The 17,728-nt window shown below is 39.5% G+C and overlaps 1 protein-coding gene across 13 annotated transcripts in view; it reads left to right on the top strand.

Moving 5' to 3' along the window:
* Positions 1-17,728, top strand: part of Tlk (Tousled-like kinase) — a 61,279-nt gene that overhangs the window by 39,925 nt on the left and 3,626 nt on the right. For 6 of the 13 annotated variants that reach the window (XM_018459268.1, XM_018459266.1, XM_018459264.1 and 3 more), the window contains 12 exons: positions 13,099-13,189; positions 13,468-13,730; positions 13,819-14,052; positions 15,288-15,380; positions 15,550-16,011; positions 16,092-16,295; positions 16,388-16,479; positions 16,616-16,763; positions 16,873-16,984; positions 17,097-17,235; positions 17,341-17,452; positions 17,542-17,649. In XM_018459268.1, the coding sequence (XP_018314770.1) occupies positions 13,099-13,189; positions 13,468-13,730; positions 13,819-14,052; positions 15,288-15,380; positions 15,550-16,011; positions 16,092-16,295; positions 16,388-16,479; positions 16,616-16,763; positions 16,873-16,984; positions 17,097-17,235; positions 17,341-17,452; positions 17,542-17,649 (2,058 nt within the window). Of the gene's footprint in view, positions 1-9,254; positions 9,435-10,402; positions 10,786-11,671; positions 12,403-12,810; positions 13,002-13,098; positions 13,190-13,467; positions 13,731-13,818; positions 14,053-15,287; positions 15,381-15,549; positions 16,012-16,091; positions 16,296-16,387; positions 16,480-16,615; positions 16,764-16,872; positions 16,985-17,096; positions 17,236-17,340; positions 17,453-17,541; positions 17,650-17,728 lie in introns of those variants that run through there. The other 7 variants (XR_001936954.1, XM_018459263.1, XM_018459274.1 and 4 more) reach the window with 6 other exon arrangements.

The raw sequence follows: 17,728 nt of genomic DNA, 5'->3' as shown, positions 1-17,728 counted from the left end.
CATTGCAAGGTCTAGGAGGCCGCGTACTCGAGACGCCGCGGTCGTTTCTTGCTATAGAATGCAAACCGAATGGCTCTTCTGAAACGTGTTTTCTCTGCGTATTGCTATTACCAGCGGATTTCTCAAACTCTGCAGACGTAATTTTTTTTATAATCTTTGAATAAACAGTTTATTTTTTTGTTCGATAGAAAGATAACGATTTTAATTAATTGAAGATACTTATTATTTCAAATTTATTTCCTTTTTTCATTGCATTTGTTTTTTTGAAGTACAATATCTTCTAACTTGTTCTATGAAGTTCAACTCCTCAAGATTGTTTTGTTCAATATTCAATTTGATTTAATGATGTATAACATGGAACAGTTCTCTTAAAATGTCTGTAATCATTGAATGGAATTTCTGTAACGCGTAGCAACAAATCATTCGAAGTAGGAAAAACTGATTGGTCCGTTAAGCACCGGTTATATTGCCACGTTACGCAAGAGAGTATGATGACTTCCTAACAATCCTAATAGGTATAATTTTAAAATTAGAACACCCATTCTTTTCGTCTTTTAAAAATAAAGATAAAAGTGACGTAATAATATATGTAAAAATTCTGGTTGCTTTATTTAAAGTGAAAAAAATGTGTGGTGAGATACAAATAACGAAATGTGTTCTTAACATCGCATTTAATTGAACACGTAAGAGTGACTTCTTATGATGAATTCGATCACTCACATTATACTGAAATAGTGTACACATTAAAATAAAGTTGCTTTAAACTATCTAAATACGTACATAATATAATCCATTTTAACAACGAAATAATTCATGTATGTTTTGACTGAAAAAAATATCTGGTTAAAAGTGGACGAGTCAGAAGATTCTGATTATATCGATCTAGTCCAAGAAAATTAAATTGTTTTCTTTTATTTCTGGGCGGCAAAATTGTCAATAAAGATTTTTTTGTAGAGTTGTTTGGAATGACGTGTTACGTGACATACTAAAAGTCTTGACCGCCCGTATACTTGAAAAACTTTAGCTTTAAAAAGCTGGCAAAAAAAAACGGTTGTTCAATAATATGTCTGAAAGTATTGATTTTATCAAAATAAAGGTCATTATCAAAAAGAAAACTGACAAAATTACAGACAATTTTCGTTTTCTTTAAGGTCATACTATTAATATTTTTCGTAATAGAATTTTTTTTAAATTGTACTTTTGGTCATTTCAGGAATTCACACTTTTTTCGTTAATATCTCGGATTTGGCTATTTTTATGTACAAAATACCTCTTATGAAGAGATTGAAGATTGTTAAATTCCCTACAAAATCGTTTTTGTTCACTGGTACGACAATAGTAGTTTCCGAGATACATGTCCGAGAAGAGTTTACTTACATAATTAATCTGAAAAGAATATTTTGTTTATTTGTACATTACTTGTATCTGGCAATGATACTTTGATAAAATATTTTGATGATATAAACAAGTATAAAAATTTTTATTATAACAACGTTAATAATAATACAATTATTAATATTTTTTAAAAGTAATAACAGTTTAATAATTACTGTCAACAAATTGTATTTATTACCATTTTACAATTAATAATGCTGAAATTTCTTTGTATAATTTTGAAACGCAATTCGCTTTCTCTTTTGAAGAATACAAGGATTATTTCAGGCTCGTTCTGAATTATACCTGAGTTCTGTATGTGCATTCTTGTCAGGGTCACGTTCAGAAACGTCGTCCAAGTGCACCCAGGTTTGTCGTTTTATCCTTGTTGTTTACTAAACAAAGATAAAACGACACCTGGATGTATCCAGATGATGATTCTGAATGCAAATCTATGTGTACAGTTTTTATTTTTGTCAAGCACTACTTGTTAGAAAAGGACAACCACTGTCTTTATATTTCAAAGTCGTTTAGGGCAGGCAGAGGGTAACGGTCTGTTTTTCGATGATTTGACGTGTACTATTTGCTCGTGTCGATACGTTAATTTCTTGATACAATCTTGAGAAAAATATATGGAAGATGGAAAGTAGTGAAGAAAAGTGTTTTATTTGGGAAATGGCAAAAACAAAAGGGATTCTTCAACCGATACCTATTCTTATTGCTGCTGCTGCTGCTCCAGAGTCAATATTGAACCTAGTTTCTTGCAATTGCAAAAAGGGATAAATTGGATCATATGGATATAGAGAAACTAGCAAATGCACTTCAAATGCACAGCAATATGTGGATATTGTAACAATATTGCATATGCATTCCGAACTTTTCTATGTTGGAGCACTTTGTCGATTTTGTCTTAATTCCTTTTCAATGGAGTACGATACTGAGGAGACTACAAGCGAAAAATTTGTAAATGCAGCAATAATATCAGCGCATCAGTACGTTGTTGTATCTTTACTTATTGCTAAATATCTTTTGTGTTACGACGTTTTAGACTTTCTTGCCCGACAATTCTTTTTTTCAATCTTTAAACGATCATAATCAATTAAAAAAAAAATCGGTGTATTACGATCCGAGATACAAGTAAAAGAAAATGCTGTTATTAGAAATATCCATTATATATCTATACACAGGGATATTTTTTAGGTTGTGTAGTCATAGGCCGGTAGTCATAGACTGCGTTTACACCGTGCATTTAGGCCGCGGCCTATACAATAGATGTTCTTGTTTATCCTGTAGGTTAAACAAAGACATCTATCGTATAGGTCACGAACTAAGCGCACGGTGTAAACGTAGCCAATAGTCAGTTCTTATATTCAAAATCGTCTTAAGTTCTGTCTTGAGGTGTCATAAACCAATCAGAGGGCTACATTAGATTAGACATTACTTAAGACGAAATAAGAACCGACTATGAATAATACCAGCCTAAGAGTTCATGTTCAAGCGTTAATGTTCACATTTTCATAATTAAGATATCAGAACCAAAAAAAAGTCATACATCACACTACTTATTAGCTTCAGAGAATAGAAGTGTAGTAACTAGTTACTGTAACTGCCGTTATTTATATATCTCGGGAACTGTTCATTGGTCGAGGTTAAAAAAAAATCATTTTCAATTTTATAAGTTTTAAGATTATTTATGTACATTTTTTTACATACGATAAGCCGCAATCAAATTATCATTAAAATGTATTACGATGTAAGAAAATTTATTTACATCTCAGTAACTATTTATCATACGAGGTTCAATAACAAACTATTTTGTAGAGAATTTAAAAATCTTTCGATTTGATAATAAGTACTTCTTATATAGAAATAGCTGAAAATCCGAGATACTTCTGAAAAACGTTAAAAAAAAATTTTTGTTCGAAAATAAAATGAAACATTTTTAAAAACATATCTCAAAAACTATTAATCGTACAAGGATGCATAAAAAATGATTTTGTAGGGAATTTAATATCCTTTAATGTTCATAAGAGGTATTTTGTATGTAAAAGTAGCCAAATTAGATATTTATGAAAAAAGTGCGAAATATCATTTCATTCTCGAAATGAACAAAAATACATTTTAAAAAAATCTATCATGAAAAGTATTGATCATACGACCTTAAAGAAAAAACGAAATTGTCTGTAATTTTGTCAGCTTTCTTTTTGCTAATGACCTTTATTTCGATAAAAACAATATTTTTCAGAGTTGAAAAAAACTGTATTTTTGGCCAGTTCTTTGAAGCTGAAAAGTTTTCCAAGTACCTAGTCCGGTCAGGACCTGTAGTATAATATATCACATATAATATGCTATTTCAAGCAACGTTCCGCAAAAAATCTTTATCGACAATTTTGCCGCCCAGAAATTTATTTTTCCTGGTCCGATCAGAATTGCGGTTATCTCAACTAGAATTTAGTAGTTATATTTAACCAGAAAATTCTGATTTATTTATTTTCAACCAGAATTCCATTAATCAAACCAAACATTTTTCTCAGTGTGCTAAATGATAATATTATTGGTGATATTTAAAACATTTATGTGCTTTTACATTTACTTGGTTAATTTCATGTATAGCAGCTTTTAGTATGCATTAATGTAGTGTAATACGAGTGACCGAATTCTCGAGTTATTAGCAATAGGTATACGACGCAGTGCGGATTTATATCGATCCTCGTCGTGTGTCACGGCGCGGCATAAAATTTGCGAAATCACACCCAACGTTCGCATTCGACACACCGACGTGAACGCCATCGTACGGAAACGATCGCGCTCATTTTCCCATGGAACTTGTGTCCGTTGCGGGGGCCGGGGGCAAGGGAGAGTGCAGGGGCAGACTTCCGAAAAGGAAGAGAGAGAAACCCGTTGCGACGTTGTCGCGGTCTCCGAAACCGCCGCGACGTTGCCCTTCGGGTTCCGTTCCATATCAATAACGAAGGAATGGGTGCAGGCAAGATGGGGATTAATTAGAGGAGGGGAGAGAGAGAGAGAGAGAGAGAGAAAGAAAAAGAGAAAAGTCCCTGTACCAATCGGTCGCACCTCGCAATTGTGTCGTTTGAGAACCTACCTAACGGCGCGTTGGGTATGCAATGGCGACCCGTCTCGCCGCAAACTTCACGCCACAATTGCTCGCACGTCGAATCGCGTTTCGCTTCTGCCGATTTACGTCAATTTTATATCACTCATTTACTATAATAAAACGACATAACTTTAAAATTGTCATTTTTTTAGTTGCTTTTTAAAATCATATCTCAGAAACTATTGATCGTACAAGGATGTATAAAAAAATTATTTTGTATAGGGAATTTAGTAACCTTCAATCTTCATAAGAGATATTTTGCGATGTAAATAAGAAAAACGAAAACAAAGGAATAACGTACTTTTATTTATTTTTTTTCAAGATAAATTAATTACTACTCCAAAATAATTAATATTTAAAATTAACAAAATTTTAATGATTACTCATCCAAATCTATTTAGAAAAAACTTTTTTGAGTTGTATTGTAGCAAATATATCATGTATACATCACGGCAGAAATAAAAATATGACAGATATATATATATATTTTTTTTTTTCGTTTAATTGATTTCTTGGATTAACACTGATTGTGAAAACTGTTATCCGAGAAGAATCTCCGTCTCTTCCACTTTTTAAAAACTCGTTTTCATTTCACAGAGTGTATACGTTACATGCTTTTACAAAATACCGAGCGTCACGGCGCAGATCGAGGATTGAAATGTCATCATGTCGCAACATTATAAATGATCGTAACCTGTCAGAGAGGAAACAGCCAATCCGCTGACTTGGTGTTCTTATGGCACTCTACATGACGTAAAATGGCATTATCATTGGTCGTTTTTTACACGAATAGCGTCATTCCCTGACAATTGTGAATAACAACATCACGTGTCACTTATCAGATTCAGTGATATAGAATAGGGACATTGTTTGCACCAGTGGTGTCATATCGTCACGCACATTCTCGATAGGCTAGTGTCACCACCATTCACTTAAACTAACATTAACAGTTTACTAGAACAAGACTGTTATCACACATGTCGTTACAAAAACTACCGTCGCTACAATGAGAATCTTCCTTTTCCGACCTGTACACCATCACCTGTAATTTGTTTTTTAAAAGAAAGCTAGAAAGCTTACATTCAATACTATTGTGATACAACTCGACTTATCCAAGTGAATTCTATTTATATATCCATTCGAGACGTATTTGTTATTACGTTTCTGATTCTACGTTCATCCATGAAACTTCTCGATCACATTCGCTCGCACCGTTTCGCACAAATTGCAAGATTATTCTCGTTTACGATATGTCGCATGCGACAAATTCACATTGCGCACTATCAATGTCCTCCACTTCGAAAGGTATACCGGGAAATATTCGAATATTTGTTCCGATTGTCTACGTCCGTTCGTTTTGGAGCAACTTTGGTGGAACGCTGTACGAAGCATAGCTCAGACTTGAACGGTCGCTCGACCTGTTATGTTCGTCCGTTCCGCCGTGCTCCGTTTTCTTGTACGATGTCCCCTCCACTCCCTCCACATCTGCTCCCCTTCCCCGTTTTCTTTGCCCCTCCACCATTCGGCCTTTGCATCTCTCTTGCTGCTAATACGCCCTCGCACAGGCTGAAGCACGCGTCGGCACGATGTATTTCACAGGGACGTAACGAGTGGGACCACTATGAGGGTGCATTTTCAAAAAAATGCCTCGCTGCGAATGTAGTCATGATTTTTAAGTGAAATCGTTAAGCTTTTTCTTCACGATGATATCCCCACAATACTTACATACAACTATCGTTGATTACCTGGATATGTGCCATCTCACAATTTCCAAATTTTGGTTAAGCTAAATAAAATTATGTTTGTATGCGTATTTAAATATTCTTTAATTTTCGTCAATCTAATCTTTTTCTAACAAATTTATCAAAGTTGAATTTTATTACAGATTTTTCATGCATTGAACAATAAAGGGTCGTCCACAATGGGATTAATATGGTGTAGTCGAGTTGTAAGCCGTAAAAAATTGATTAATCACAATCGAATGTGAGGAGAATAATCGACAATGATTGGCCAATTTCTTGCTACATAATATTATTCCCATTATAGACCGTCCATTAAAGAGCATTACTATGTTTCAAAGAAAAAGGTATTCATTGAGATGAAGAGTTTAAATCGCGTCCAGAGTACGTAGCTTCTTTTCATGGCACGTACTTCTACTTAACATTACAGTTATAGTCTTCTTACATCACGATGTATATTATAGAATACATTGATTGCTACACGAATTGTACATTAAGTGGAAAAAAAATGGTTGCAGTTATTATAATTTAATTATAAATTACAGTTATTTTTTATTGTCAATTATATATATATATTTGTAAAATTATAAATAATTTTTGTAAATAGTAGTATAACTGTAAAAATGGAGCATTCAACTATAATTATTTTACCATATACTTTTCGGTGTATGGCACAAATCGAACGTAGTATAGGACGGTATTCATAGTCGATTCTTATATTCAAGATCGTCTTAAGATGTCGCGAACCAATCAGAGGGCTGTATTAGCATCTTAAGACATTACTTAAGACGATCTTGAAATAAAAATGAGCTATGAATACCGCTCATAGTCGACTATATGTACAGTCGTGGACAAAACATCTTTTTTTCGATGGATTTCGGATGGAATGCAGCCTGCTCATCGAGTGTGATTGGTCCTACTTATGAATCTAACCACTTATGTTCAACCTTTACGAGCAAAGCTGAGTTCCGAAACTCATCGAAAAAAAGTGCAACCGTTCTGTCTACGACTGTAGCAGTAAGAATCCTTCCTCCCTGCAGTCATATTGAATTGTAACTTTAGAAGCAAAACAAATGTACTGCTACCATATATTACCAACTTTAAGTTATCAAACATAAGTGATATATGAGAATTATTATAATGCAAAAGAAAAAATTCCCTTGGTTTACTTTATATATTTTTATCATAGGCATTATCCCTTACTTGTTTATTATTTCTGACATTGTAATTGAATATGATTGTGGTGTAGGCAATATGAGCTTTATAATCAAAGTGAAAATTATTTTTATTTTTCTATCTTGCATTTCGAATTTATACCTATGAAGAGATAATTCGTCAAATTAAAATCGTTATTTCTCACTCTCGCTCACTCATTCATGTAATCACGTAGCGAACACCTGTTGTATAGTTCATTTCGATATTTTCTTTCGGGTGCGCAGATTAAAGCTCAGCTTACCTATAGAATTTCCAAGAGTGACACAACTCGCATAAGTTTATAAATCTATCGAAAGCTTTAAGGTTTGTCGTTATTACACGTCCTGAAATTGCAAATATTCTAAGCTCTCTCGAAATTCAGTTAGTAGACACAGCTTCGGACATTACAGTCGAGTTTTCCCGGCTAGCTCGTAAAGGGTACTGTTTTCCATAAAATTTCATTTACACGTGGCATAGCGGATGAGAGAGACAGATTCTCTTCTCTCGCGGGATAAATTAACGCAACGGCAAAAAAAGGAGCGTTATTCGTTAACCCGAACTACCTGCTTCACCTCCAGTCCGGAGATACAACAGCGAAGCGCAAAGTAACGCCGCAAGGCGGAACCGCGGATCACACACGGGAAACGTATCTCGGCGGCGGTGAGGAGAGGACGAGGGGGGGAGGTCATGGCAGAGAGTTAGGGGGGGAAGGGGACAGAGAGAGGTACAACAGAGCAGAGGCACCCTTCGCACGCTGTAGCGGCACAACTACACTTCGCCACATCGATTTTACCGGCTCGCTCGCACTCACACTCGGTCGACCCGTTCACTGAAGGAATGTCTCATATGCCTTCCTCCTCTCTCCCCCCTGTTTCCCCCCGTCGTATTCCCTCCTCCCTCTTCGAAACCCCGCGTCCCGGTTCTCTGCTGCTCGCCGCCACCCCCTACGGACCCCTGTCTCCGTCAGTCACGGACGGTTCTCTTTCTATCTTATCCCGTCCATCCCTCTCCTCCATCCAAGCCCGCCAACGTCTGCCCCCGCTCCCCCCCCCCAGTCCGCTTGCTCCCCCCGCACGTTCCCACCCCTCTTTCTCTCTCGTTCTCTTTCGCCCGCTGTCTCTTTCCTTTCCTCTCTTTCGTTCGCTTGTACACTGTACCAAAGTGTCCCTCTTTCTCTCTGACTCTGTTGTGTGATGCGGGGTAGTAGCGGCACCGCGGGGGGAGAAGTGGGAGGGAGGTTGCACCTTTTGCCGCATCTCGGAATCTCGCGCGTTGCTCATTTGCCGTACATAGAGAGGAGTGAAAAAGGGGGGAGGGGGGGAGAGAGAGAGAGAGAGAAATAGCAGCAGAGCGACGAAGAGAAAGAGAGGGACGAAGGGACGAGGGGGAAAGGAGAAAGAGATAGAGAGAAACCTCTCGGGGCTAGGTAGTAGTATGCGAGAGCGGCGGCGGCACGGTGGTCGGACAGTTCCAGTTCCGTTTCGATTAGGCGAGTCCACGCGCGCCGGGTTTTTGGCTCGCGCTCTCGTAACGCACCGTGTGCGAGGCGCAAGAAAGAGAAGGAATCGGATGATGCCGCTCGCTGTGTCCATTGACGTCGCACGGTGCGATTGCTGCCGTCGCTGTCGCTGTCGCCGTTGCTGGTATTGTTGCTGGTGTCGTTGCTGATGCTACCGTCTCCGCTGTTTACTCGGCGCGCCAGCCGCACGCCAACATTTACCAGCGCATCCAGGAGTGAACGGACCTCGTGCGGCGAAGCGCAAGAGAGACGAAGCGGAGAGAGAGAGAGAGAGAGAGAGAGAGAGAGAGAGAGAGAGAGAGAGAAAGACAGGAGCCCCGTCTCGTAGATGTACAACGCGCTACGAGACGCGACTCGGTCTTACGTCCTACTCGACCACGGTGCGTTCGTGAACAGACCGACCTCGCGGTTATGGCCACGCCAGGGCCAGGTCGCCAGGGTTACAGGCGTGTATTGTAAAAGTCCTACATGCCCCGATTTACCGGGTCCGCACGTACGTACGTATATACGTCAACTCTCTACCTATACGCGAATCGCTCCATATACCTTTACACGCATATAGTTCAGCACACAACACCATTGCGCGCATCTGTTGTGCGCGATCGTACACAACACGGTGCCATCCGTCTCGACGGTACGTCGTCGCAACGATAGCGGAGGGAAAGGTTGCGTTTAGCAGAAGAAAAAACAACAGCTTCGCAAGTGTCGTGTAAAATTCTTTAATGTGATTCATTTGTATACTTGGCTCCAGGGAGGAACTAAGGGCGAGACCGACTAAATCGTACCAAAGAATTTTACAACAATTTTGCAAAGTTGCTTTTTCTGTTGAACGCACTCAATCAGACACAAAATACACCGTCCTCTCTCTCTCTCTCCCCCCTCCCCCCTCATTCTCTCTTTATTTCTCTCCGCCGGCCCTCTAGCCCAGTTCCGGGCACGGCCACTGATCCATCGATAAGGAAGTTTGCTGTCCTCTCCCGCGGTGAATTTGTTCATGCCGGTCGTGCACGATACGCGAGGAATCCGCGGGATCGAGCATCTCGTTGTCGCATAGTCTCGGGGTCGAGAGGCGCGTTAGTTACACACTACCGGTCACGTGACCGGCTATCTGCGAGACGGCGCGAATTACGGGCTGGGGGAAGTAAAACATAAGATTTGACGTAGAAATACCTGAAATTGTATACGGTGTTTACATTGCGATTTAGACCCTTGTATCTAACTCTTGTATTTCTTTGTATATCGGCTTGGTAAATTGACTTGACTGTTATCGTTCCTTCTTTTTTATTCTTTTCGTATCAAACGTCAGATACATTCATCGTTATGGCGGTCGACATGTCATCGATGAAAAAAGGATTACGTGCGATTTACTGTAAAAACCTAGCGCGAGTTTCTAAAAAGTAAAACATTACGCATTTATCTGTCTTTCGAATCGATCTCGAGCATCAAGTCGCTCAAATATGTCATGACTTTATAAAATCACAGAAATAGAAAAAAAAAAGTATCGGTCATTGTTTAGTAACCTAATTTTGCCAAACGAGATCGTCGCAAGAAAAAATCAATTTTGTCATTTCACTGCGGTGGATTAAGTAAGCGATATTCGTTTCTGTTCTTCACAGGAGGACTTGCTCCTCATAAGTCTCACGTGCGTTTTCTTTCTCTTAGTATGCGCCGAGATATAAATAAGATAAAACAGTCTCTCTCGGAATAGCGCCACGACAAAAATAAAAGCATCATCAATCTAAGTAGATCGCCGTGCAAAGTTGACGCACAGTAAGAAGTGCGTAACTAAACGGATCAATTAAATCAAACTAGATTTTTCGACGATTCACGTCAAGCAAGAATGGATAAGCCAGTCGTCGCGCTGCTCTCGCATAACTTCAGTACGTACCGATAGACCGCGCGATATTCAAACGTAAAAACAAATGTTTCTAGATGGCCGTCGAAACGTGATTTTAAACAAGGAAAATATAATTGCAGTACTATAATATTCAATTACGTGGACACCATTTAGCAACAGGATTGTCACAAAACTATAAATGAAAATGATCAGGAAAATGAGCAAAGATTCAGGGAATTTCGAAAAATTTTCCAGAAAATTAAAATTCTTGGCTTTGAATAAATTTAACATTACTATTTCACACCTATGCAGTTTTGAAGTACTTACTACCAACTCGACAAATTAAATGCAAACAGTGTCAGCAACGTCAATAGTAATTTGCTCTCTCAAGAAAATATTTAACGGTTTCCAAATCAGGAGGAAGCTACAAAAAAGTGTCAGAATATTGTTGAAAGTCAGAGAAAAACATGAAAATTTGTCTGGAAATCAGGGAAAGAATTAATGGAATTTTAGGAATTCTGTGGCAACTCTGACTGTGTGCGAAATCTCACATATCTCACATAATAGACGATGAGTTTCTCGTGACTCTTCGTTTGATTTCGCGACGACAGATCGATGACGAGTTATTCGCGATATTAATTCGGAGAGAGGGGAGGGGGATGGAGATATATATATATATATATATGAAAGCGCGTAGCGATGTATCGTTCGTGGCCGTTCGGGAGCGAGAGAAAAATGAGCCATGGAGGAAGAGAGCAGAAGAGAAGTGACGCGCGCGTAGGTGCGTAATTTATCGCTACGCGGGACGCGCAACGGCCGCACGACGACGTCACACTTTGCGCGCCGCGCCGCGCCGTACGGCCGGCTGGAATGACGTAGCGTGTCGTCGCTCTCTTCTCTCGCTTATCGGTGCTGTTAATCGAAGAGGCGCAGCGGTACGACGGGGCGCGTCCCCCCGTCCCTCCGCGGCGACCGCCTCGCCGACGCCGCTGTTGTCGCCGGTGGCCGTGGATGATGCCGCTTACGAAAATATGCGCGCGCGCACGGGAGAGAGAGAGAGAGAGAGAGAGAGCCCAAGTTAAAAACCACGGCCTCGGCCCCGTGCCGTAGGGAGTTCAGAAGCGCAACGTAGCGAGTAAAACTGCCCCCTCGTGGTGCGCGCCCGCGGTTACCGATCATCGCCCATGCACTTCTCGAATCGTGCGCGCCGTCAAGTTCGTACCTCCTACCCCGCGCCCGTTTCCTAACCATCCTCCCGGCCACCCCTCCCTCCTCCCCCTCTCCCTTCCTCTTCTATGCCGTCGTCGTTTGCCCTCCCTTCCTGTCCCACACGCGCTCGTTGCCCCTTAGAATCTCCGTCGCCCTTCCGCTCCCTCCTCCCTCCCTTCCTGCCTGCCTGCCTGCTTGCCTGCCTCTTTCCCGCCCGCCCGCCTCCCCGCTGCTCTAAGGTCCTCCATTTTGTCGTGATTCCTCTAGCTCTAAACGTATATCAGACATTTCCCTTACACGCCGCCACCACTCTCGGTAGGATCGCGCGTGAAAATTCCGTTTGCCGTTGACAGACCGCCAATCGGCCCCGGACGGCGCGTTTACTATGGGACTTCACCATAGGTCGTCCTGGAAGGTGTCGGTCTCTCTTTCTCTATCGTTCTAACTCCATCTCTCTTTCTCTAGCCGCAGTTTGTTCCTTCTCTCTCTCTCTCTCTTACGTGCTACCATTCTTTCCTTTTCTCGTTTTTCTCACTAGCACGCGTTCTCTCTCTCTCTCTCTCTCTCGTTTCTCTTTTCTCGCCCCTCCACGCACCGTCCGGCGCCCCTCATCCCACCCCTTTTTCTCCGCTCCATAAGTCTTTCTCTATCCTTCCAGGTTTGTTCCCCTTAGAATAAATTGTGTCTTTTTAATAACACGCGATTCTCTCGAAGCGTCGTATGCCGGTTTTCGTCGTCCGCGAAGCGCGTAACCTCTCGCGCGTCTTCGAGAGGGATCATTGAAGCCGTCTCTCTCTCTCTGTCTCTCTCTCTCTCTCTCTTTCTCTCTCGTCGTGCTTCGCATTCGTCGTTCTCGTTCTCGCACCCGTCGTCACTATCGTTCGTGGTCGGTCTCGTACGCCACTTTGGCTTCGCCGTACGACTCGTCATTACTATGTGGCGACGACGTGCCTTACATTCGATAACGGTTGAATCGCCCAGGCGCTCCTCGTGACTATAGTCGGCCACTATTTGGTTCGTTGCATTGTTTCTCTCCTCTTGTGTGCTGTTCTCTTCGCCGCTCGACGAAAGCTCGCAGTATATTTTACACCGTCCGTCCTTCTGCTTTCAGATGTCTGCTGGGTCACAAATTCAGATGGCACCCCAAACAACCGTAAACTCTGGTCAGACAGTTCATAGTCAAGACTCGAACATGAGCACTGGTAAGTCAGATTCGTTCTTGGACATTGATATGCAGCGTAACTAGGAAGAATCTTGCTTAAAATATCTGAGTGCTTTCGGCACATCCTGGTCCTCTGAGCAACTAGCTTGCCTCGAGGATAAAGTCTTGTGCATCTGAGAAAGTTCTCTTCAAATATTCTTATTGAATGTTGTTGAATAAACAGGCAATCCTTTGATTTGTTATCATTATTCATATTGATGTCAAAATTTAAGGGTATACCTTTATAGTCATTCTGACCAATCGATTATAATTCTGCAGGCTCATCGCATAGTGATAAGGAGGTGGATGCAAACACTCCGGAAAAAGTACCACGGACTACTTCTGAGAGGAAAAGAAAGCGTAAAGCCGATGATGGAGGTGGAGGTGTCGCAGGTGGCTCTGTAGCTAGTAAGGGCGCTAGATCAGTTGCTGCTCTTGATAATAAAAAGATCAATGAGTATTTTCCAAAGCATCATCTGGGCAGTAGCCCTATTCGGCATGGTGGAGCCAAGAGTCCCTCCCCTCAACAGGGTTATCCTATGGTAAGATTATGTCATATAAACGTAAACATCACAAAAATGGCCTTATAACTTTGTGATGCCTGTATAATGTATGTTTCATCGCTAACAGTATCCGCCATCGCCACAACAGTTACTTTCGCCACAAGTAACAACACCTAATTCTTCGGTGGCGGAATTCTCTTCGCTGATGCAGCCACCGAGACCTCATCCCCAACCTCCACCACCTCCTCCACCAGCTTCGTCGCAACCTGCAGGCTCGATGGTCAGCAAGCAGGTGCAGGTAAGGCCTACCAACCTCAATAGGACAAGCCAGGTCAGGCAAGCGAAGACTAACACCCCAAATGTAAGCAAAATTTGGTAATATCTGCGAGCATTTTACAAGAAACGTCCCACAATTTGTACTTGTGTATCTTTCTACTGCAATATAATAGTCAGCAATGCTGAATATATTATAAGAATACGTAAGCTTAAACGTTTCCAAAATGTCTTCATTGTTAATCTAACAAATTATAGTAACTCTACCACACTGTGTTGTAAATAGATAATAATAAAGCTGTCACTCCCAACAATGAAAATGTACCGATAAAAATATAGAATTATTGTTTAATAAAAATTTATCTGTTAGAGGTATCTTCGTAAAGGTTTATCTTGGATTAATTTTTTGTGCAAAAACAAAATGGTAAAAGCGAGAGTGATATAAATAACATAGAGTGGATGGATTACCAAAAATTAATTTTTTGTACTTGAGAGTATTTTTGTATTTAAGAATATTTTGTTTGTGGCCTACGTGCAACGTAGGTAGATTAGATTTTTCGTACGCATTTGTGGTGGGCATTTCTTGTCAAATGTTTTCAATCAAATCAGCTAATTTTTGGCCAAATTGTAGCACTGTATACATTTGTTATTATACAAATACAGGCTATCTTGTAGTGCCACTCGTTTATATTATAAGGTACTTGTTTTAAGGATTCGACTATGTTTGAAAATAAAAAATCGTACTGTATTTGTAAACAATGCTCGAGTTGTAAGCGAGCGTTGTCAAAGATATATTTTATTGCTTTGTATCGTATCTTTATTTTTTTGGATTCATTGAACATTGCATTTGAGTTCTAATGAGTCCAAAATATTGTTTTTAACTGTTCCAAGATGAAATCTATTAAAAATTTTGTTGGGGTTATATATATCTATATATTGGCGTTTGTATGAGAGCATTTTATACATGCGTACATTTTTGGTGTTTTCCTTGCTGCCTGTGACCCTCGGTTCCATCAGCGTTTGTTCAAGTTGCCTAAGTTTTGCTCACTAATTTATTTTCTATAACAAAAAGAAAGTCATAGTCGTAGTGAAATATAGAAACGATTACATTACGTAATTAAACAAATAGTTAATAGAACACCAAATATAGACGTTGTATACTTACCGTGTAACTTTGTTAATTTATTTAACAAATTATTTCTTATGTTATGCACATTCTGCGTGTAGCAAGGTATCCGATATTTTTGAATAATGCTGACAAATGTATCAGATGTTACAGTAACATGTTTCGTTTATCGTAAAATTATACAAATTGCATTCCAGACAGAACTTACTTGCCAGAGGATACAGGAATTTGAAACTCAAGCCTCTTCAGACTTAGAACTACGTAACAATAAAATTGACGAGTTAAATAGGGTAAGTGCAGGCGTGATTATGGTAATTTATTTATGCAAATCCTACTACTCTTACGTTAGATCGACTCACATAAAATACTCACATAATCTAAAATTTATTATATAAGCGAGAGCTATGCTGTGTATCTTGACGATAGCAGATTAATCTAGATATTTTTCGAACTTTACAGACAACGGACGAACTTAGGCATCAAATCGCTAATCAACAGAAAGTGCTTGAGCAGCACAAATCACATATAAATAAGTGTATAGACGTTGTAAAGAAATTATTAAAAGAAAAATCAAACATAGAAAAAAAGGAGGCTAGGCAGAAGTGTATGCAAAATAGACTGAGGTTGGGCCAGTTTGTGACGCAAAGGGTGGGTGCGACGTTTCAAGAGAACTGGACCGACGGTTATGCATTTCACGAGCTTGCACGACGGCAAGAGGAGATAGCAACGGAACGAGAGGAGATCGACAAGCAGAAGAAGCTGCTACTCAAGAAGAGGCCGTCGAACAGCGAGACAGGCAGGAAACGTAGTCAACCACAACCCTCCTTGCACAACGGTACCGAGGCGACGTTTTTGAAGCCAGATGCAGTACCTGGATCGTATACGTGGCAGGAGTATTATGAAGCTGACGAAATACTCAAGGTATCAACATTTTGCGATTATATTTTCCATAAATGTTCGATTTTTCAATATTTTTATAAACCTCGCAATTGTGCTTCCAGTTGAGGCAAAGCGCGTTGAAAAAGGAAGACGCAGATTTGCAACTAGAAATGGAAAAGCTCGAAAGGGAGCGAAATTTACACATTAGAGAGTTAAAGCGTATTCACAACGAGGACCAATCGAGATTTAACTCTCATCCTGTTTTGAATGAGCGGTACCTCCTACTAATGCTGTTAGGAAAGGGCGGTTTCAGTGAAGTGCATAAAGTAATGAGATATTTCTGTCTATTGCTTTCGTTAGCTATATTAATTTATATAAGCATATCAAAATATTTTATTGCTGTTTTCTTCGCGTATAGGCATTTGACTTAAAAGAGCAACGGTACGTGGCTTGTAAGGTGCATCAATTAAATAAAGACTGGAAAGAAGACAAGAAGGCTAATTACATAAAGTAAGTTTCCTTAAGTTTCCTTTGCTGTGGATATTAATTTATTATAACCGATAATTAATTAAAGATGTTTTAATAATAACACGCTCTAGTTCTTCTCAAGAAGGATGTTTCTACTTGTTCTTTTTTGTTACAACAGACATGCATTGCGAGAATATAATATACACAAAGCACTTGATCATCCTCGAGTCGTAAAATTGTACGATGTATTTGAAATTGATGCCAATTCCTTTTGTACTGTTCTGGAATATTGTGACGGGCATGATTTAGATTTTTACCTCAAGCAGGTAAGCGTTCAATCGTCACGTGCGAATTTTCTATTTCAATGATTAGGTATATTGTAGATTGTAATATAAATTTACATCATTTTCAAACTATGTCTTAAATTCATTGCAGCATAAGACTATACCCGAAAGAGAAGCGAGATCTATTGTTATGCAAGTCGTATCGGCATTAAAATACCTCAATGAAATAAAACCCCCAGTTATACATTACGATCTAAAACCAGGTAAATATTATTACCTGGCGAATACAATAGTCATTAACGAAGAATTTTATAATGAGGATTATTTTTGTACGCAAGTAAGTATGATTTCATTACTTGATGCTCCCGTTTACAGGTAACATCCTGTTAACCGAAGGCAATGTGTGCGGTGAAATAAAAATCACGGATTTCGGTTTAAGTAAAGTGATGGATGAGGAAAATTATAATCCGGATCACGGAATGGATCTAACGTCCCAAGGAGCGGGTACTTATTGGTACGTATATATATATATTTTTTTTTTCTCTTAAATTATTTTATTATGTTAATCTCGTTAATTATTAATAGAGATTACAAACTTGTACTTTCGCATTTATTATAGGTATTTACCTCCTGAATGCTTCGTCATTGGCAAAAATCCTCCTAAAATATCGTCTAAGGTTGACGTATGGAGCGTAGGAGTTATATTTTATCAATGTCTATATGGTAAAAAGGTATTTATCGCAGTATATATCACAAAGTTTCACTTGTCACAAATATAATATAATAAAACATGTGTATTTAAAAAAAAATTATTTTGTAGCCTTTCGGTCATAATCAATCGCAAGCCACCATTTTAGAGGAGAATACGATACTAAAAGCCACCGAAGTCCAGTTCGCGAATAAACCAACCGTCAGCAACGAAGCAAAGGTAAGATCGTCAGTGAGAAAAAAAACGATGAAAATCGAAGTTGAGAACTATTTTATAATGCAACGATTTACTGTTACAG

The sequence above is a fragment of the Mycetomoellerius zeteki genome, unplaced genomic scaffold, assembly GCF_001594055.1.
Source record: "Mycetomoellerius zeteki isolate Tzet28-1 unplaced genomic scaffold, Tzet1.0 scaffold81, whole genome shotgun sequence".
NCBI classification, from domain to species: Eukaryota; Metazoa; Arthropoda; class Insecta; order Hymenoptera; family Formicidae; genus Mycetomoellerius; species Mycetomoellerius zeteki.
This window is presented reverse-complemented; position numbering and strand designations above follow the sequence as displayed.